We start from the raw sequence: 23,607 nt of genomic DNA on the forward strand, positions 1-23,607 counted from the left end.
AATTAATTAAAGAGTGACCAATGGATCGAGCTTATTATTGCTGTCTCGAATGACTTAGCCATCCAAGTCTTATATAAAGTAGTTGACATGCAATTTCTTTGCTTTAATCAATGATCTATATATAGTGGAAACTTATTTCTCTTTATCATATAATCCAATGAAATTGAAAGGGAAATGGGTCTCGGCTCCTAGAATTAATATGTCTTGGACTTCTCTTGGGAAAAAGCTTTCAAGGAATCTCACACCTTTATTGGGGAGCAAAAGCTGACAATGCAATTGAGCTGCCACATAAGCTTTACACTGCCCAATAAAAGTGTAGCGTAAAATGCTAATCTCACGGACCTTTCCCATGTTACCAATATCACAGAACTAGAATATTTGATAAATAAATGTGAAGCAAGACTAATAGAGTATTGGTACATCCATAAAAAAAAAATTACATAGAAATAATCTCATAAATTGATATGACTTCATCTGATTCTTTATATATAATTTATAATAAAAATAATTTTATAATCTAACAAATCATATCAAGTCACGTCAATTTTTAAAATTATTTTTTTATAATTCATTTATGACTAAAGTATTTCCCAGACTAATAATACAGCCTTAATTTCATAGGTAATATTAGAAGATTGGTAATTTAATTTGAAGGTCTAAATTCCCCACCAAAATATAAACTCCTCCTCAAAGGAATCTCACTGATTTATGGCACTTGTTGTTGGGGTTGCATACTTTAGCAATGTGGGAGGGTAGATAGGGAGCAAGAGAACACAAAACAAAAGGTGGAAACTGGCCAGCATGCAGTACTTGAGGAACCAAAATTGCAGCATATATATAACATGCATGATTTTCTATTTTGGTTGGAAATAAACAATATGATTAAATTAAACATCTTGATCATATGTTGTTATAGCTGCCCTCCAACAACCCGAAATGAATATAAAGTGCATGGTAATTAAATGTACGTTAGCACTACCTACCTACCCTAAGTACTACTGTTGGATATATAAATATATATATATATAAATCTTAAAAAACAATATAATTTTCCCCACAACTTTGAGAAAAAGCATCCTTTTTGGTGAACCTAATTTGCATTTGGTTGATGCATACATTTATATATTATGGCTCGTTATAAAGCATTCGAGGATGGAATGTCACTACAAGAAAAATTGACTTTTATGATTAATTTATTACGATTAAAAGATTATTCACAACTAATTTTAATTATAAATAGTCATTTTTTTGAAATTAACTGATCGTAAATAAATAATTTTTTGTAGTGAACATGACAACTCTTTTGCTAAATTTTAACATGGGCTAATTAATCAAGGAATTGAGTTATCATGCAAATAATTCCTATCGTTCGAGCGTATCAGATTAAGTCATAAAACAAATTAGGAAACGAGCCATGACTTGCAACATTCAAAACATAATACACGTGTAACTGTATTAATATGTCAATAAAAACTAATTAATATAATTCGTTTATCACGTTAATAGTGTTATGCAAGTATATATTATGAGTAGAACAGTGTTACGCACACAAATGAATTATATAAAAATAAATCTATAAAATAATGTAGTTTCATATGATTCGTTATATCTATTTTATGATAAAAGTAATTGTATAATTTAAAATATTATATCAAATTATGTTATTTTGTAAGTTTATTTTAATATAATTATTTTATATTTAAAGTATTTCTCTTTTTAAAAACCTTTTCACATTTTTAAAAACCATATTTTCAAGTGATTTTTATAAACAAAATTATTTTCTTGTCTATATTTATTATTAACCAAAAAAGAAAAAGTGCAGGAGTTAGGAATTAAGGAGCTGAAAACCACTAATGATCTAATGATGAAACTGCTGTATTCGAGAAGGTGGTCTCTTATCATCTCCTTCTGCTGGGATGGCCCACCCAGTACCAATACCCCATAACAAGTCCCACTAAAGCACGTGGGTCCCACCTCGGCAAACAAACAAACAAACAAAAAAAAACCCTTACCCTACACTACACCTCCGACAATCATTTTCCCACCTCGGCAAGAACTGTCCAGCAGAGAATGTCTACTCTCTTCACTACAACACCTGTCTACCTAATAGCAAAGATTCTCTGCGTTCACACTCTCCCAAAACTCCTATGCACCACCACTTTCCTCTCTTCAACCACGGTCAATCTAATTTCAAAGCTGTTTTTTTTTTTTTTTACAATGCTACTTTCCGAGGATCGTAGATTCGAAACTATTCGAAAAAGAGTTTTTTTTTTTTTTTTAAAGCAAATCCCAAACTGAAATGACACAAAGTGGATTGAGATTAGTGATGGAGGAACCTCCCTAGCTCTCATCTTACCCTTTTGACGTGATGATCTATCTCTTTTGTAGCTTCACAATGCATCATCGAGGCAGGCATGTCAAACTGTCGCTTGGCATATTCACTTCAAAGAGAATAATGTTGCCTAATGTTTGGAATCAATACACTTTCTATTATTCAATTATTTACATTTTGCGTTCTAAAATATATATCAAATTGCACATTCCATCATAAAAAATATAAAAATTTACATTAATGTATATCTTCCATTGTGACATGCTACATATTCTGTCTTCATCTTAAAGTTTTAATTTAATTAGAGTGCAAATTATTGTCAGTTTCGTAATTTAATCACACAAAAGGTTTAGGTTTCGTTTGGATAGTGAGATGATATGATATGATTTTAGATAAAAATTGAACGTTGAATAAAATCTTATTAGAATATTATTTTTTAATATTATTATTGTTTTGAGATTTGTTGAATTATTTATTATATTTTGTGTGAAAAATTAAAAAAATTGTAATGATAAGATGAGATGAGATGAAACCGTTTATGTATCCAAACCAGGTCTTAATAGTTTATAATGCAAAATATAACGTCTGATTTGGATAATGAAATCATCTCAACTAATCTTATCTAATTATTACAATTTTATTATACTTTTAAATAAAATATAATAAACAATTCAATTTGTTTAAATCTCAAAATAAAAATAATATTATAACAATATTTTAATCAACATTCATCTCATATCATCTTATTTTAACTTGTTATCCAAACTAGTTCTAAATATTTGACCAATTGATCAAGCTATAACACATTTTCACATATGTTTTACATGAAACTTGGAATATGCATTTAACGAAATAAAGATAGTCGATTTGAATTGAGAGGTGAGTTGAAATTATTTTATTACTATTTATAAATTATCTCAATTCATATATGCTTATCTCTAAAAATTTATCTTAACATTGAACTTATAAAATTACGAGAATTCATATTCAGCCAATTTTTGGAACGCAAATGCTTGATGAACAATGGCCAGATAGAAGTGTTATAGTGATATTTTTATATTATTTAATTTTTTTTCTAAATTTTACACATATATGATTTATTAAAAATAAATAAATTGAAGAAATAAAAGAAAGCGGCTATACAATTGGTTAAGCCTAAAGTGTACATACATAAAATGTAGGCGCATAGAACCCAGACCTTGGGTCATTTTGTGGGCATCCATCGGCCACAAAAGCTTTTGGTTCGGGACCATTTTTCACTTTTTCTTGCTTTGGTGCGCGAGGATCGAGAATCGAGATGCCGGTCTTTCCACGTAAGGTCCGACACGTGGCTATTCGTCGACGTTGATTGACGTGTCGATCAGACGGCGGTTATTTTGAGGGTTTTTCATGCTGGTCGTAAAGGGGGCAAAGAGCCGGACGGTTCAGAATCCTTTCGTTTTTTGGTTGGTTGAGTGAGGGGCTCGACTGTGGTGGGGACCAGCCTCAGGACGATGTGGTTCCCATTAGGTCATGTGCTGCCACGTCGCATCATGTTTTTGGGTGGAATGATGACTTTGTTGTCAGTGACCATGATGCCATCAGACGTCATCACTGGTCCTTGTCTATTTTTGTCCTCCTGTTCCTTGCCTTTCCAACCATTTTGTTTACATATTTAATATTTTAAAAAAAAAAAAAAATTATATTATTTTAATTAAATAAGATTATATAAATAAAAATGAACTTCCTCCAAGAGAAAAACAAATTGTCAGTTATTTTTAGAAGATATAAATAATTAAAAAAATTTAAAGGTTATTTATCTGGAGAAGGCGAAATTTGAATGATTTATTTTGAAATAATATTTTAGATATTAAAATATTTTATTTTTAATTTTAGGTCAGGAGATTCTGTTTTCATCAATACCTACATAAATTGTTGCGTATTGTGGGCTTTATAACGGCGCCAGTTCCCAACTTCAAGTATTCCAGCCCATACAGCCCAGAAAATTTGGGCTCGTCTCTAAGGATATGCCACATACTTCGGTTGGCAAAACTTCGCAACTTATAAACACTTGCCAGCATGTTTTGGGGAGGAGCTTATGAGAATTTACGGATTAAATCCTTGATTTCCATGAAGATTAGAGTTTGCCTTTTCCTTTTTGCTAGAACTTTGAACTTTGATTCTAAGGCTTTGACATAATTTAATCTAGAAGATAAATTTTAAAATTTTAATTTAACAAATCAAATTATACTACGTGAATTGCTTGTGGCATAAAGGCCCTAGAATCTCATTTCATAGATATAGTCTTAGGGTGCGTTTGGATAGTGAGAATACTTGAGAAGTGTTGAGAATGTTTGTGAATAGTTATGAGTAGAGATTTGAGTGAGTTTGTGGGTCCCATTGAGAGTATTTTGAGTTGTTTGGATGTGTGAAATATGTTGAGTTGTTGACTTTTGAATAGGTAGTTAAAAAAGGTGTGGGTCCCATAAATATTATAGTGATTTTATTTTATTTATACATATAATAATAATAAATATTATAATGATTTTATTTTTTATTTATATATAATAGAGATAAATATTATAATAATTTTATTTTCATATATATAATAGTGATAAATATTATAGTAATGTTATTTTTTATTTATATATTATAATGATTTTTTTTATATATTATAATGATTTTATTTGTTACAAATTTTATATATAACATAAGTGCCTATATCAAAATTATTTGAATGGACGACCGGGGCAATAACGAATTCAAAATTATAATGCATTTCATAATTCGTTTTGTATCATAGGAAATTATTTATATAAAAATTTATAAAAAAATCAATATTTGGCTATATATTATGATATGTTTCTAGTGCGTTATTTCGAATTTTTTGTTTCACTCCGAAACTTTTTTAATTAAACCCATTTGAAATTCCTGGGACGTCCTCATACTCCCCCTATTATCAATTTTTCTTATATATATGCTCATAAAAACGATAAAAGCTAATATACGATCTTCTACATATATTCCTACCCAACTTGAACATCACTTGCATTTGTCATTTAACAAATATGATAATGATGAATTTTGATTTAAAAATTTTTTTTACCGAAATTTATTGTAATCAAAATTTGTAGTAATCAATCTTTTACTATATATTATGTTATGATAACAACTCGCAGCTGCGCTATTATAATAAAATTATAATTAGTTCATACATGCGAAAATCCCAAAATATACAAAACATAAGAAATTTCAACATTTGCAAACATGTCCAAAAAAAATAAAAACATACAATACAATCAAATTAAAGCAAGTGTCAATGGGCCTCCCTATGTGCCCACATATTTATTGCGATAGTCCCTGGCCATTGCTTGTGCTGAGGCAGATGACATGTCAGGCATATGCAACAAATATTCCGGGTTATCCTCAACAGTTTGTCCTTCAGGAAGATTTGGATTGTTAAATTTACGTCATATCTTATCATTCGGTGTAATTAATCGAATAATGTTCTGCATGACACAACATGCAATGACAATATACCGTTGTCGTGTCACCTTGTATGGGTTCATTGATTTCAAAATTCGAAATCATTTTTTAGCACCCGAATGTACGCTCAATCACATTCCGGATAGAAGAATGTCAATAATTAAAATAATCTTGATATCCAGAGAATGAGCTATTGCTATGCCGGTCAGACCTATGATACCGCACCCTGGGGTACGGGGGCATAAATCCAAGTGTGCACGGAAAGGCGGAATGAACCAAGTAATAATAACCTAAAAACCAAATCACAAAAAAACTATCAACTGGGATTCATACGTTACGTCAGGACAAAAAATGCTAACTCAATAAATTAATGGGTAACAATTCTTACCCTCAGGAGGCAAAGGGAAATCGATCCCTGGACGACTCAATGCATCCATAAATAGGCGTGCATCATGGGCAGTGCCTTCCCAACCAGCGTATATGAATGTGAATTTCATGTTGAAATCACAGGCTACTAGCACATTTTGGCTAACTTGTTGGTGACGAGATAGATATGCGTTAGTTGCCTCGACAGGCACAAATGCATCGATGTAAGTCCCGTCAATTGCACCAATACATTTCTGCAATCATATACTGTAAAATTGTGAGTTATCCCATTTTTAATAAAATTGGACCAACCAAGGTCTCTTAATTTTGAACCATATATATATATATATATATATATATATATTTTAAATCAGAGTAAGAAATTTTTATCTCGAACCATGGATAATGTTTTGGATTGCCTTGAATATAAGGTGCCACCTCAATATATGTGTAGGTGCAATCACATCAGGAGCAATATTACATAGGGCAAGCATCACTGCATAGACATGCTGATTAACGGTTTCAGTAGAGTGTTGAAACCGGTCGGCTGTGATTCGTTGAACTTTGGCATGTGCGACTGTGTACGCAAACATTGCCAAAGCTTTCTCCACAGAAACCTCTCTTGTTGATGTTAGATATTCATTCGCCCGCAATGTATTGCATAATGCTTCAAATGCATATATTTCCATCCAAAATAAGTTCCAACAGTTATTCAGATGTCCATTGAGAATTGCAATTATATAGTCACATCCACGTAAGCCGATATTATGTTCTGGCATTCGCTCAAACATTGGCAATGCGCTTTCCTCTGCTGCTGCTATGGTAAGCATAAACATGTTATCCCACAACAAGTAATAATAACTTGTTCATCTAACCCGTTGTCCATAAATCAATGCCACAACAAGCACAATAAATACTAACAACCTAAGCAGCTCATAAACAACAATGTCAATGAAAATAATATCCGCAATAATGAAATTAAAATTTTCCCGGTAAGAGACAAGCTACGTCACTGCAACCCCCAGATCCAATCAATTTTGCGGTTCAAGGGCATCATTAAGAATGCTTCAACTGCCTTGTCATGCATAAACTTTTCTACTGCTTTGTTATATTGATGTGCAGGGAGCGGCGGGGAAATCTCATCCAAAAACTTCATACAGACACCTAACTTGCTATATGACGCATCCGAACCAAACTTAGTCTCATCGCCTTTGCTTCACTTTCTACTACATTCCTCTAAAAACTGCTTATCCAACTCATTTCTCATTGCGGCAGTGGCGGCCATAACTTCCAAAGTTTTGCTAAATTGTGGGGATATGCTACTCCGAACCGGCTCTCTTCTTCGACGACGAGCTTGTCTCTGTCTCCCAGCTGGCCCATCAATGTCTGGCCCATCTATATCTATTGGCGCGTCCGTGGCAGTTCCCAGTACGGGGCCCCGTGCCTTCACCTCCTCCTCAAGTCGGTCCTCCTCCTCACTCGTAAGGGGTTGCTGCGTCGATGCAAAATGGCAAATACCAGTCGTCACCGACTGCTAAAAAATGGTGCATAGGAGATCGTAGTCTCAACAACCATTAGTCTTGAATTTCCTCCATTGGCTACGCAACTAGCCCAATTAAAAGACTTATATTATAATTGTCATATACACTAAAGAATGAGAATAAATCAATCCAAACATATAACTCGAACATGGAATACAAATTCCAACTATTGTTAATAATTTTATTACCTTTATTGCGTTAGCCCAATGTTCGTTCGTGGCAATTACAGTTTTTGTCTGTGGGTTCCAACCCATTCCTGTTTGGCCCATTAAATCTGTGAACATTCGTAGCCTTTGCCTCAAGTGAGTGATTTTCTTCATAATTTGTGAAGCATCAATTGCCTTCCTCCCAACTCGAGACAGCTGTTCTGCAAGTCTCAGATGATCTCGGTTGGTGATCTTCGATCCAACCAATTTTTCATCGATGGTCTCTTGGTAGAGGATGTCTACGAACATCTCCTCCAATCCATCGGTCCACAACTCGTGATCACGCTGGACCTCAGACTCATCCATGGAATGCTGCTCATTGCAAACATAAGTATACGAGCAATCCAATAAAATCACATATTCTTCGGGTAGTGGTTGACTACCATGGTACAAATATCAATTAAAGAATAGTAACATAGAAGTTTAACTAATCGCGCAATGAGTATGGTAAAAATCATGGGTTAAAGTAAATAGTAAAAATCATGAATATTCATACCTCCCTGAAAGCACGCGTAGAAGATCTGAGGTAGTATCGCTGTAATAGATCAACCGGGAAAATAATTAACAAAACATGTGTTAGTGATATATGTAAAGCTTAACTCAATTTAAAATACAAGAACAAACATATTAAAAAAAATACAAAAACAAATTACTGAGTGAACACCAATCGGGTATTGCCTTGAAAACATAATGATTTAACCGAGGATAGAGAGAGATAATATAATCATCATGGAAAGAGAAACCACAATCAATAAATTATAACTCTGTTATTCAATGCCAAATTTGTTAAAAAGAACAGTGCTAACTTTATTCACAATTATTGCTGAAGGTATCAAGCACTCGCTGGACATCATATCTTTCAAGATCTTAAAAGGCCAACTCAACAAAAGAAAAGGAAAAGGAAGAGCACAAAAGGTGCTGATTATGTGTAAATCCACCATTTTTATTCCATGACAAACTCTATTTGTGGAATACTCGTAGAAAGAAATGATCGTGACCAACCTAATTCTCATGTACATATCCCTATATATAGTTTTCCAATAAGGAGGGTTTGAGTTTAAAGCCAAAAAGGAAAAGATCTCATGGATCAATCTAAGATAATATTCTCTAGTTATGGATATATTAGTGGGAGAATAATGCTCGGTAGTGTTTCTGTTATGATGTTCTTGAGGGAGACAGTAAAGGAGAAACCATATCTATAGACTATAGGGCTATATATATATATATACATACATAAACATGTTTAATTAGAATTAGAACATGTTTAAAGAGCTGGCTGTGCACTTTATGCTCTATGTATTAGTCTAAAAAAACTTATAATTCCTTGGAACAATGGACATACTAAGATGAAGTTAGACATCAGAAAATGTGTTGGTTTATGGGGAAAAAAAAAGGCTAACAGCAATTGGGAAAGCATATTAACTTCGAATGTTTTGAGAGAGATAGTGGAGCATAGAACCTTGGTGTTTGGCTCAGGGAGTACAACTACTGTTTTTAAGGGTGATCAGTTGTGTGGATAAAGGAGATGAAAAGTGGAGAACGAATGAGGACATTATCTACTTTTTTGCAAGTTTGCAGTGTCTAATAAATAATAATAGTTTCAGATGGTAAACATTGTTGAGGCTTTTGATGGTGTTTTTGTTTTCTTGGTATTTCTTGGTGGTATTGATTTGTCAAGTATTCAGAAATGGGTTACTAAATATGAAGTTGCCTAGGTTAAAATGGTGCAAGTTGCAAAACCAACCACCTTGTGCAGTTCTCGTATCTTCAAAATGAACTGGTTGAATTTTGAAGATATTTCCTCAGTTTGACATTGTTTTCTTTCATCAGGGTGGTCCTGGTTCTCAGCAGTTAACTGGGAAGACGATTTCAACTAAATCAAGAAGGAAACAAACCATCTCAAATAGTAAGCCTAATAATCTGAAAAGATCCTTCGTTCAGAAGTCGAAACCTTCAAGCTCTGCAGCTCCTACTCAATTTGGGTTAATGGGCTACACCTCTATTCACACTCAAGCAATGGCAGCATTACAGGCCATCCCGTCTCAGACTTCAGTAGATGCCCCTCAAATTTCAAATCCGATGATTCCCAGTACTGCTACTAATGTCTCCTACCGCAATCAAACCCCATACCATGTGTTCCCACATCAACCAGCGAATTCTTTTCTACCTATGATATACTGGCCTCCCCCAAACTCTTTTCTTCCTAGACCTTATTCATCTACATATGGTTTCCACTCCTTTCCTACTGCAAATTACATCTCTATCTATCAACAACCTTATTACAGCAATCCCTCTAGCATTCCTTTCATACCCAAAACGGGCTAAATTTTTCAGGGTTATTGGAAGATTCTACATGGTTACTTGCACAGAAATTAATGCCTTTCAATGATACTGGCACGGCAGCATACAAATTGTGGGGATATGATGAAGGAAAATGATACAAAACATGAAAGAAAAATAAGGAAAGAAATCTTTCTGGTTCATGACTTAAATTATTTAAAGGGAAAAAAGGAATAGTCAAAAAAATGAGGTTCAATATTTAATCAAGAAGGGTGCATACAGAAATTCTCTCACAAACAACAGCACAGACAAGTAATCGATTCCTTCCCTATACCAAGAAAGTTCCTGATGCTAATTTGAAAGTCAAAATTCATTCAAATCAGATTGCTAAAAGATTTATGCACAGAAACCTGCACCTTTCAGGTTCTGTTCTTCATAATTCTCAAACAATAAACTTCAAATGGTCTCTATGCACACCAACAAGCTCAAAAATAAAAAAGAGTTTGGACACGTAAAAAGTCTACATTTACCATAAAAAAATTTCAAAGCTTGTGTCCATCATATCTCTATGAAACCCAATCATTCATACCCAATAATTACATCTCTATGTTCTAATGTGAAAGGTTCTGTTAAATCTAGACCTATTATTCTGCTTCTCCCATGAAAATAGTACCAGGCATGGAAACTGCTCAATCCAAATGTCCATTCCCTTCGTATTAAATAATATATCATTAAGAATTAGAGGGAAAAACCTCCCCACTACACTTGAGTTCTATTGAAAAAATGTAGTATATCATATTGTCCACAACACATTCTGACTCTGATACAGCTTTTTTGCCGTTGTCCCTATGATGCAGAAGTGAATTAAGCACATGTTTACCTAACTCCACATGTTTCTTAACTCCACATCTTTTTTGCCCCCTACCACGTTTCCTAACTCCATACTAGTTCTAACAGAATCACTAGAAAAAATACATGGCCTATCTACTCAACTAAGCCCTAATCCCAACCATAATTGGATGGGATGTTTTGGCTTATTTGTTTGAAGTCTACATGGCTTTCTTCAAACAAATGAAGATAACCCTGTTTAACTTCTGGTTCCTCATCTTAGATCATACTGGTTCTTTTCTTTTCATGCCGTAAGTGATTCCCAAAATGAAAACTTGATATTTGCAAGCAAACTTACCATTAATATGATTATCTTTGGAGTGAAGGACAGAGCACAAAGAGGTTTTTTTTTCTAAAGATTACAATCAAATCATAAGCGGGGTGCTTTATCTCTTCCCTCCCAATGTCCTTATTTTCTATGACTAGCGGTATAAATCCTCAAATAAAGAAACAAATTACAAATCCAAGTTAAGAAAAAAACAAAGCCAAGGCACAATTTTCTTGTTTATCGTTAATGCCACAACACAATTTTGAAAGCCTAGTGAACAATAAATAAATCAATAACTATAGAAATCATTCGGTGGCTCATAAAAAAGCAGGAAAAAAAATTCCCAAATAGCTATGTAATTAATAGAAGACATGGCCACGGAACAAGATTCAGTAGAGTAGAGACGGCTATTGGATTTGTAGTTACCTTAAAGGATCGCATTTTGAGGCCCCGTGATGAATAATGTGGTGGGATGAAATCTTGAGTGTTGTTGCTTTCGAACCCTAGACTTCGATTGGCTGGTACGTAACGTGGCTTTGGCCATGGGTGGTTTATAATTATCAAGAAAATGCGGGATTCTAGGGGCATGGGTTGAGGAATCGAATCTACCTCAGACAAAATACCCTGCCAAAACCCAGTGATATTGAAATCCTTCAGTGGAGATGGGATGGAGCACGGAGCACGCGTTGAGTGAGGGAGCAGCGAATCACGATGGATAGATTCGATTCCCAACTCGAAAGGTTCGCGTACTACGTTGCAGACAGAGAGAGAAAGGGAGAGACATGAAATGGCATTGCAGAGAGGGAGATAGAGGTTGAGTACCGGTGATGTGGTGGTTCACTGGGGGATTCTCTCCCAGCTGTGCGAGGACGACTCGGGTGATTTGGGGAAGAAGAGCCTGCGAAGGACGAGGGGATGTTGTCCTCGATGCAAACTTTTCTTTTTACCGTTGAGCTCAGTCGATCAAAACACAGTAGAGTCACATGGGTTGGGAAGTGTTTTACAACTATTCAAATACCCGTTTGGATGGAAGAGTATGTCCCTCCATACAAGAATTATCAAGAATACCTCAGAGTAGTTCGACACCCAAACAGACCCTTATTCACTCTATTCGTTTTCTATCCATATTGCCTAGAGCCTATCCAAGCAAAATAATAATAACAGATGAAATAATTTGTACGGTCTTAGAGTGTGCAACTCTCATGTATTTCATTTGAAAAAAATAGACAAATTTGAGACCCACAAGAAGGGTAAGGAGGTGGTCTAGGTTTTTAGAATTATACTCAACACGAAGACAAAATCAAGGCAGTGAATCATGGAAGAGGAATTAGAACTCTCGTGGGAAGGTGTTAAGTTAACAGAGGAAGAACAAGAAGAAGTTAATTTCACCGAGGAAGAGACTAAAAGAGCATACTTGCGTGGACAAAATTGTCTGATTATGCTAGTTTTGATGGAAAAAAGAAATTAACAAGGAAACATTCAAAGCAACTATGATTAAAATATGGAACCTATAGGGATGGATAAGCTTTAAAGAGGTAGGGCATAACAAATTTTTAGTGGAATTTTAGAAAGCCATAGATATAGAAAGGGTGTTAAATCGAAGACCTTGGTCTTTTGATAAAAACCTGATATGTATTCAAGAATTTGACAACAATACTCCCCCTAATGAAATGAATTTTAATCATGAACCTTTTAGGATACAACTTCATGGTATGCCTTTAGCTGCTATGACCTTTGAAGGGGGAACGAATTGGAACTACATAGGGAAGGTTCTGATAGTTGATGTAGATGGGGAAGGAGTTGGCCGGGGTAAATATCTCAGGTTTATAATTAGTTTGGATATTTCAAACCTCTTCCAAGAGGCAAGATGATCATAATTGAGGGGAAACAAAGGTGGATAGCGTAGATGTAAAAGTTAGGCTAGAACTAGGTGACTAACTTGAAAAGTTTTGATAGGATTATATGAATAAAATGATAGAATTTATCCTATCATTAAGTTGATAATTTTGGGTGAATGTAAATTATTTAATGACTTTATGTAAAATAATATTAAGTTTATCTAAGAAGTATTAAAGGTTGTTTAGATAAGTCAAAAGTGGAAAAATCAAGTTCCAAGAAATTTGTAGTTATATAGAGAAGAGGTTGATCTGAAGTTTGTTACTGAAGTGAAGAGTTATCGTGAAATGTCAGCATTCTGTCAGGAGAGGACTTCCCGACCGTCAGCAGAGTCCTACAGCAAATCAAATTTTTACCAGACTCATTCCGTCAGTAAAGTCTTACTGCAGATCAAACTCCTATCAGATTTGTTCCTTCAGCATAATCCTACTGCAATTGGAATTGATTTTTAGATTATTTATTTAAGGGATCATATTGGTTAGAATTAATAGATAGTCAAATCAGCATATTGACGCCGAACAAAATAACGATTATTTTGCAAGCTAGTTTCAACAGATAATTCACAGGAAAGAAAACAAGAGAATCGCCCAAAAAACACAAAGAAAACATCTCTAGCATTCAATTCAAATTATCAATATTCAAGATTGATCAAATCAGCCCATAAGCCAGGCCATAATAGCTGAAAATCGACTATATTGAAATTTTATCAAAAATAGCAAAATCCAAACAATCATGCCAAAATTAAATACGTAATAAAATATATAATCTACCAAAACTTTTGCCCAAATCGAGTTCAGAATCACTTCCAAAACAGTAAATAAAATATTACCATAAAAGACAATAAATAACTAAAAATAGGAAATTGGACGTGAAAACAGTGGAATTTAGCTTTGAAAATTATGCACATCGAGCATCGTGTTGCCCGTGACGTGCACACCGAAAAGCACTTTCCAAATTGGGATCATATGCGTGATTCTGATACCCCGTAACCAAAGTTATGACCAAAATACCGAAACGTGCCAAACAATGCTCCAATTAAGGAAACATCACGATTTTCTGCCCTCTTTGCACTGATCTGCCACCTCTAGGTATCTCAGCGCAGTCAACATACAGTTTGAAAACTCAGCATCATCTGACTCAGGTCCTCCTGCATCACATATTTTTTAGAGCACTTTCCAGTGCATATTTTGGTGAGAAAATTCATTGGAGAATTTTCATATTGTTTCTCTCAGAGAGTGGTACTTGAGTGTGAGAAAAGAATTTTCTCGTGTTTTATCTCTTTTTTTGAGTGCATGCATACTCTGTGTCGTAGTTGAGGTGATTGAGTTCAACCACTGGAGTTCCAGGAGGAAAGTCAATGTTTAAAGATTGTCAGAGATTCTGGCTGCTACTGCGATAAAAGACAAATGGGTCATTTGTCTGGTCAAGTAAGAGTATCAATTGATAACAGTTTTGTAATTGAGTTTTATTTGTAATTGATTTTCAAATAATAAAATTGACTTTTCTGGATTTGGCTGCCCCGTAGGGTGTTACCTTTAAATAATTCTTTAAAGGGTTTCCCTTCAATACCAATCTTGGTGTTACACACTTTGTTTATTTTATGTATTTGATTGTTTATCAAATTAATTGCATGCTTGACGACTAACAAATTTGTTGAGTGAATTAATAGATATTCCCACTGCGTTACAAGGGTACTTGGGTAGTTTCAATTGGCATCAGATCATGGTTCACTGATCCAAGTGTGATTCGTGTCCCTGTAGATCATGTTCTCGTCATTATATGTTCTGTCACACTTTGACGAGGAAAACTCCGCTTATTGAAAAGTTCGTATGAGGGTTTTTCTAAAATCTTTAGATGAACGTGTATGTGACATTAATTGATAGAATTACTTGCATGTTTTTGCATTCCTTGCAAATCGTTTTATTAGTCTAGGACATGTATTTTATTTTTCTGTTTCTAATTTATGTTTCTGGCTTCAGTTTTTAAATAAGAAAAAAAAATTCTGATTTGTTTCTAATTTTTTGGGAAGTGCATGCTTACATGTCAAAGTTTTGAGCACATGTATTCTCACAAAATAAATTTTTGAACTTATGCATTTTTCTACTTCGTGCAGGTCACTTTATGCATACTAACCATTTGGGTCATCTTGATAAAGTTCATTTACAAAGCACTATGAGAAATTTATGTGTATGCACCTTATAATTAAGTTCCATATTTATTATTGAGATACTCAACATAGAGGGAGTTTATGCCTTGAATTAACTTATACTAGTTGAACCAAGTATAATAATAAAGAGATCTTCCATTGCTAAACAAAAATAGTTGATCCATACAGAAAAAGTAGGTATTATATAATTGTGAAAAAAGACAAACACTATACACAGACCTATCCCTTAAGTCCTTATAGAAAGAATCGTGACTCAAATTATTGTGTAAAAAGATGAAAAACAAGAATGGAAATGCAAGGAGTTTGTGCAAACTATTGTTTGGAAGAGATACTCATGTATTTAGGCCCTATCATAAAGTTTGACTTTTGAGGTAAGTGACAAAATTTTGGGAGTATCTATAAGAAGAAAATACTCATGAATAATATTATAAAAAATATATTGAAAAGAAAAAGAAATAAAGAGTTACTTTTCTAAATAAATTTGCTCACTCACACACTCACATACACTTTGACATTGATAATCTTATGAGGTGTGAATATTCATGGTGATTGTTGCAAACAAGAGGGTATACTTTATTGAGTTTTTTTTTTGTGAATAACACTATGTTTTGAACTAAAATGCATTTAGGCATGTTATTTGCCCATCTGCTTATATATATAAAAATAAAAATTTTTGTTAAAACTTTTTATTATTATTTATTTATTTTGGTTTATATAAAATAAATATAAAAATATAAAATATATTGAGGTATGAGTCAGTGTTAGGATTATTCATGTCGGTTTGAAACTACTGCCCACCAAGTATTTGTTTTTACGTCTAAACCAAGCTACTTCATTCATTTTGCCATGATTTTACTTGCATTTATACTCATACATCAGGTGCATTTAATCCATAAAAAGTTGAGATTCATGAGAGTTGTTCATCATGTCTTTCTTAGTGTCTTCATCTCGGCTCCCATAAGTGGTATTTGTTATCTTATGAGTCTTGTCAGATTAGTGACAAAAATGAAGAAATTTAAATGTATTGTTGAGTGGGAGTTGAACAAGCTGACACTACAAGAAAACTAAGCTTTCCCAGCGCTCAAATTCGCCGGAAATGAGCTTCATAATCGCTGCTGTAGCTCAGATGCGGCGATCTATCAATCGCCGCACGATCGCCACAATCCTAAAGTCATTTTCGTTCAATCTCGGAGAATTTGAAAAATCGCCGTAACTGATATCATTTCTGGCGATTAATTGTCGCCACAAATGATATGAAACTGCGTCGGGAAAAAGGTTCCCGGTTCCAACATAATCGCCGCGAAAACTTAATAGTGACGAAAGATGCCGTTGCTATTACCAAAAATTCTTCAATCAAAAAATAAATGAAACATAAAATTCTTCAACCAAAAACCGATTCAGTCATATCGTTTGGTGAAGTCCAATTAGTTTTTACTTAATAAGAAGCATGTCTCTATTTTTAATAAAATGCTTGAGTCCTAATGAAAACATAAAAAACTAAAACCCTAAAAAAATGAACCAAAAAAAATATAAAACCCAATATCATACAAACCGAATGAGAATCATGTCTCTATTTTTAATAAAACCTTGAGTTTTAATTGAAAAAAAAAACTTACAAAAGCCTAAAAAAATGAACCCAAAAAATATAAAACCCAATACCATACAAACGGAACCAAATATAAAATACAAAGATACTAACTATTTAAAAAACATAAGAACATCTACTAACCTATTCTTTGTAATTAGTTTGTAATTAGTTTGTTGATTTGGTACACACCCAAGATAATCTTAGCTATCTCCTTGTTCTTTGTTTATCTTTTCTCTTCTTTTTTTTCACCCTAAAATCTAGCACCACGTGTTTCTGAATGACTTTGCCTATTCCATTTTACTTATATGAAGCAACAAATACAACTTTATGATTAGGTTCTGTGTGTGTGTGTGTGCAGGCATAAGATGTTAATGCTGCTTTAATAACTAAAAAAACAACTACATTGGGTTTAATTTGTTCTGCTCGTAATCCAGGCACTCCGAATGAAGTTTGCCAGAGTTGAAGAAACCCAAACACTTGCTCCCGCTCGTGATTGTCAAATGTGTGTGTAAAAGGAAAACCTAAGCATAAATATTATAGCAAAACAACTCCATTTCTAATTTACCAACACGATTTCGTTAAGAACCATGAAGAGATAGAACAGAGTAAATTACCTTGGGAAATCGACTCCAGCTGAGTGGATCAGGAGATGAATGGGACGGAAAATGGACTCCAACCCACTTTGCCTCGGAAAAGGGTCGACGATGATGAAGAACAAAGCCTTAGAGTGAAAAAAATGGGACTTTTTTCACTGGTGTCGACTCCGCATAAACTGATGAAGATGCCGATTACTGGGTTTTCGATGGGGCGGAGTGGTTCGTGAGTTAGTTAGTGGACTGGAGTGGTTCGTGAGTTAGTCGTTTCATTCGGTGGAAGTTGATTAGAGGAAATTTTGTGTGGGCGGTGAGTAATCTGTAGCTAGAGAGAAATGGAGAAGATGAAAGTTGGGGACGACGAATGTGAAATCGGGATTTGGGGGGAAATGTTAAACTTTTTCTGGGGTGTTGGCGCCCACGACTTAAAATCACTATTGCGGCGAAATTGTGCGACGCCATAAGGTTTTACCTTTTTGCGGCGGTTAAATTTGCCACAACTATCTTTAAAATCGCAGCGTAAAACTGAAACTTATTTGCGGCGAATAAAATTCGCCACAAAAAACTTTAAAATCGCTGCAAAAGATAAAAGTAAAACTGAACCCCTTTGAAGTAGCGTCGAAACAGAAAATCGCCGTGAAAACTAGGCTATTGCGGCAATATTATTTCAAACGGCCAAAAAATCGCCCCAATACCCCAGTTTTCTTGTAGTGTGAGGGAGAGTTGAATGAATAAGTGAAGTAAGTGTATTGTTGAAAACAAAATGGAGAGATTGAGAGGAAGCAACAGAATATTGAGGGGGAGAACTAAATATTGAACATAGTTATTGATGATGATTAGAACATTATTTTAGTAGGTTTAGATTACGTCTAACCTTTAATTTTGTTGAGACTAAATTCAAAAAATGTTCTGTCATTTCTTCTCATTACTGTTTTAGGATTTTCTTCACGAGATCTTGGTCTGCTGGTGGTTTTTGTCTCAGGTACACACTACATTCATCAAGTTGATTTTGTCACAAATCTGCCAAAGGTGGAGATTGTAGATGTACAACATTCCTCAAGTTGACTTTGTCACCAATCGGCCACAGAAGGAGATTGTAGATGTAAAAGTTTGGGTAGAACTAAATGACTAAGTTGATAAGTTTTGATAGGATTAGGTAATTAAACTGATAGAGTTTATCCAATCATTAAGTTGGTAATTTTGGATGAATGTAAATTATTTAATGACTTTATCTATAACAATATTAAATTTATCTAATAGGTATTAGAGGCTGTTTAGATAAATCATAAGTGGAAAAATCGAGTCTCAAAGAATCTGTACTTATCAAGAGAAAGGTTAATCTGAAATTTGTTATTGACGTGAAGAGTTATCGCGAAATGTCGACATTCCGTCAGGAGACAACTTGGCAACTGTCAGCAGAGTCCTACTGCAAATCAAATTCCTACCAGACTCATTCCGTCAGCAGAGTCCTACTGCAAAACAAACTCCTATCAGATTTGTTCCATCAGCAAAATTCTACTGCAATTGGAATTGATTTTCAGATTGTTTAATGAAAGGATCCTATTGGTTAGGATCAGTAGAGATTCATATCTGCATATTTTTTGAGCACTTTACAGTACATATTTTAGTGAGAAAATTTCTTAGAGAATTTTTCATATCGTTTCTCTCAGAGAGTAGTACTTGAGTGTGAGAAAATTTTGAATTTTCTAGTATTTTATCTCTCTTTTTTAGTGCATGCATACTCCATGTCAGAGTTGAGGTGATCGAGTTCAGCCACTGGAGTTCCAGGAAAAAAAGTCAATATTTACAGATTGTCAGAGGTTTTGGCTACTACTACGGTAAAAGACAAATAGGTCATTTGTCTGGTCAAGTAAGAGTGTCAATTGACAAAAGTTTTGTAATTGAGCTTTACGTATAATTGATTTTCAAATAATAAAATTGATTTTTATAGTTTGGCTGCCCTGTAAGGTTTTACCTTTAAAGAGTTCTTTAAAGGGTTTCCCTTCGATACCAATCTTGGTGTTACGCACTTCGTTTATTTTATGTATTTGATTGTTTATCAGATTAATTACATGCTTGACAAGTAACTAATTTATTGAGTGAATTGATAGATATTCCCACTACGTTACAGGGAGTACTTGGGTAATTTCAGATAGAATTTAAATATGAAAGATTACAAGAATTTACGGATTAAATCCTTGATTTCCATGTAGATTAGAGTTTGCCTTTTCCTTTTTGCTAGAACTTGAACTTTGATTCGACGACTTTGACATAATTTGATTTAGAAGATAAATTTTAAAATTTTTAATTTTACAAATCAAATTATGCTATCTGAATTGTGTGGTATAATGGCCCTAGAATAACATTTCAAAGATATAGTCTTATTCATTCTATTCGTTTTCTATCCATATTGCCTAGAGCCTATACAAGCAAAATAATAATAACAAGTGATATAATTTGTACGGTCTTAGAATGTACAACTCTCGTGTACTTCATTTGAAAAAAGTAGACAAATATGAGTCCTATGTGAAAAACTCACTTTTTAATAATAGACCATGTTTAAAAAATAAAAAAAGTGTGCGAATCTTACCTATCGTAAAATTATATCTAGTATTTTTCTAATAACAAAAATGATAATAATCCATCAAGTTGTGCATACCCCACTACCTAGGGCAAACTTGTGTGTGTCAAAGCCGTTCAAGTTGGAGGAAAAATAAAACAAGAAAATTGCCACCTTTTGAGACTTTTGAGCCTCTCATCCTTAAAGTCGGGAGTAATCGATCTGATTTGGTCTGATTTTAGATATATTTTAAATCCAAACCAGTATATATCGATTTTGAATTTTGAAGATCTGATACCGCACCGGTTATACCCCTAAACCGGTATTTTTGGTTTTATCGGTTGGGTCTTGTTTTTCTGATTTTTTTTGTATATTATATAATATATATATTATAGTATATAATAATATAGTATATATTATAGTATATAATAATATAATGATAATATATTGTACTATATTATAATATATATTATAATTATATTATATACTATATTGATATATTATAGTATATTATAATATGAAGTAATATAGTATTGGTATATAGTGATAATATATAGTTATTTATATATGATTTTAAAATTTAATATTATGATTAGTAATTTATCATATAATAGAAAATTATTTTATATATAACTATATATATTATATATAAAAATATTTTATATAATATAAAAATTAAAAAATATATATGAACCGGTCCGGTCTGATGTTAGAAAAAGGAAAATCATAACCAAATTGATTTTGACAAGTTTTGAGAAAAATGAAACTGGTACTGGACTGAACCGAACCGAACCGAACCCAATACTAGATCAAATCCACCGGTTCGGTTCAGTCCGGTTCAATTTACTGGTTTTCTTTTCACCACTACTTAAAGCATCCGCATTCGGATCCCTATAACATCACGTTCCTTAAATGTTTGTAAAAATCTTTAACTTTTTGACAAAAACTCATCTTCATCTGGTTGCCTATTTTAGGAGAAGATTTTAGAATTTAAACACTGGCTCCCTAAATATGGCGAGCTTCAATTCATCTCACTTTTTTTACAAATATTTTATTGTAATTAATAAAATAAATTCTTCTCCCAATCATCTATACTTTCTCTTATATTCATATTTACTATAGTTGAAATTTAGAAAACATGTCACCATTAAGATGATCCAATTTTATTTACCATTTGTGATAAAATGATTATTTTTAAATATTATTATTACGAAAGCATTAATTTTAAAAAAATATCATTTAGAGAGATAAGTAGTTTTTTAAAAAATGTTACAAATAAAAAATCGAAAACATGGATACAACAAATAATTAAATAATTACAAAAATGTGAAAAAAAAAATTTCCTCTATTTTTCTAAAAGACAAAAAAAAAAGAGTAATTAAAGATGTATAAATAAATGAATAGAAAAAATAATAAAGAAATAATAGAAAAATATTATTTTAATAAAATAGAGAAATAATAGGTCGTGAGATATAAGAAGTTTTGAAAAGATGAGTAAAATTTAGAGAAATATGATTTTTGCTAAATTTTGAAGAAAAATTTGTTTGTGTATGTGAATGCTCTAAGTAAAATCGGTAAAGGCTGTAAAAATTGAACATCCAATCAGACTTTTCATTTTTTTCATTCATTGTAGTGTCCCTTTGGGCAAAGGAATTTACGTTTGTCTACAAACTCAAAATTAAGTGAGCTCTTTAATGTGTATTATGTAACTAATTTATTAAAAAATTAATTAATTAAAATTATATTTATGATGTTAATAATTACTAATTTAGTACTTTAGTAGAGAACTATATATCTACATATAATAACATATATTATCATATGATTTATTGTATGATATATTAGTTAATTGATAGTATATATTATTTTACATTTTATATGATCAATGGTGATAGATTAGAGAAAATTATATAATTAACTTACACAACTACTATATAAATAATATTATATATATAAAATATTTAAAATATTTACATGTAAGTGATTTGATTGGTTTTGGTCATGTCCGGTCTAAAAAAACACACATCGAGACCGGACTAAAAATTGAATTTTGGAGACACCAAGGACTGAGATTGAGTATGGATGAATTTGGTCCAATTTGGTCCTGACCAAACCATTCGATCCAGTTGGTTTTTCTGATCCGGCCGAAAAATCTTCACCCCTATTCCCAATAATAAGTAGAGGAATTATTTGGATTAATAGATACTTTCAATTCATCTCATCTCATCTAATCATTACAATTTTTTCAAAGTTTAAAGCAAATTATAATAAATAGTTCAAGTTTTTTAAATCTCAAACAAAAATAATATTATAACAATATTTTATCAACTTTCATCTCATTTAAACTTGACTCATTAAACTCGACTCATTATCCAGACTTTCCCTGAATAAAAGCTATCTCTACCAATCATTTGTCACCCATTTTAGGTTAATGTTCCAACGTTGTCCCTAAGTTTATTGCCCAAATTTGTCAATTCATTTCCTGAATTTAGAACAATAATTTTAAGAATTGAAAAAGTTTTTCATCTCATCTAATCACATTTTCTTCTCAATATCATGCAAACACAAATATTATCCAATCATTCATTACAACTTTTGAGAAATGACAGAGTTACCGACAAATTGTACACATATTTTGTACCGAATTATTATTTATTTATTTATCTATTTATTTTTTTATTTAATGGTTAAGGAAATGTTTTTTTAATGATTTTCTGATATTTTTAAATGATGTTTAAAAGGGTTTAAAAAATAGTTGAAGAAAATAGAAAAAAAAAATACAATCTACACTATTCGGTATCCATTTGGTATCGAATTTTCAGTTGGAGTAGCACCACTCACAATTTTTTTAAATTAATTATTACAAATTTTTCAAACTTTCAAATAAAATAAAATAAAATCAACTTTTTTAAATCCAAAAAAAAAAAAATATTCTAACAATATTTTAATTTTATAATATTTTTATTTAACTTTTTCTCTCTTATTTTTCAAAATCTAATAAATACTTAATTCAAATTATCTCACTATTATTTAAAAAATTTCCATATCATCTCATTAGTCATTCCCCAAGATTCCTTAGATTTAAAAAAAAAAATAGATTTTTAATATTCATTGAGGTTTTTTATATCAGTTCTTCTAGGCACAAGCGGGTTGGTGTGCCAACCCGCGTACCAATTCTTATTTTAGTGTTTTTGTCAGTTTATTTAAAAAAAAAAAGAAAAGAAAAGAGGAAAACAAGAGAAAGAAACATCGAAGGAGGAGGAAAACACAAGAAATAAACATCAGAGAATGAGAGAAGAAGAAAACACTAAAGAAGAGGAAACTGAATATTTGTATGTCAGATGTCTATTTTTTCCCTATTCTTGTCCTTCTTATTTTTTCCCTAACAGACGATTGGAAAACTATAAACATTGAACTCTACTAAAGCAGCTTAGTTTATGGGTTTGGAAAAAAGATG

General features: G+C 32.7%; 1 protein-coding gene across 1 annotated transcript; it reads right to left on the reverse strand.

Annotated features, from left to right (window-relative positions):
* Positions 1–5,640: 5,640 nt before the first annotated feature.
* Positions 5,641–6,999, reverse strand: LOC118347699. Its single transcript, XM_035687729.1, has 3 exons — positions 6,583–6,999; positions 6,186–6,417; positions 5,641–5,750 (listed from the first exon to the last, which is right to left on the reverse strand). The coding sequence occupies exons 1-3, from the start codon at positions 6,997–6,999 to the stop codon at positions 5,641–5,643; spliced, it is 759 nt and encodes a 252-aa protein (XP_035543622.1).
* Between the last annotated feature and the right edge of the window lie 16,608 nt (positions 7,000–23,607).

This window comes from Juglans regia, chromosome 2 (genome assembly GCF_001411555.2).
Source record: "Juglans regia cultivar Chandler chromosome 2, Walnut 2.0, whole genome shotgun sequence".
In the NCBI taxonomy this organism is placed as follows: Eukaryota; Viridiplantae; Streptophyta; class Magnoliopsida; order Fagales; family Juglandaceae; genus Juglans; species Juglans regia.

Bases quoted from the DNA above. Each gene is read 5' to 3' on its own strand.
- LOC118347699 (XM_035687729.1), bottom strand. From the start codon at position 6,999: ATGTTTATGCTTACCATAGCAGCAGCAGAGGAAAGCGCATTGCCAATG. The intron at 6,418-6,582 runs GCAATCCAAAAC...ATATGATTGCAG, and splicing joins GGTGGCACCTTATATTCAAG to AAATGTATTGGTGCAATTGA. The intron at 5,751-6,185 runs GTAAGAATTGTT...ATCTTCCTGAAG, and splicing joins TTTCCCTTTGCCTCCTGAGG to GACAAACTGTTGAGGATAAC.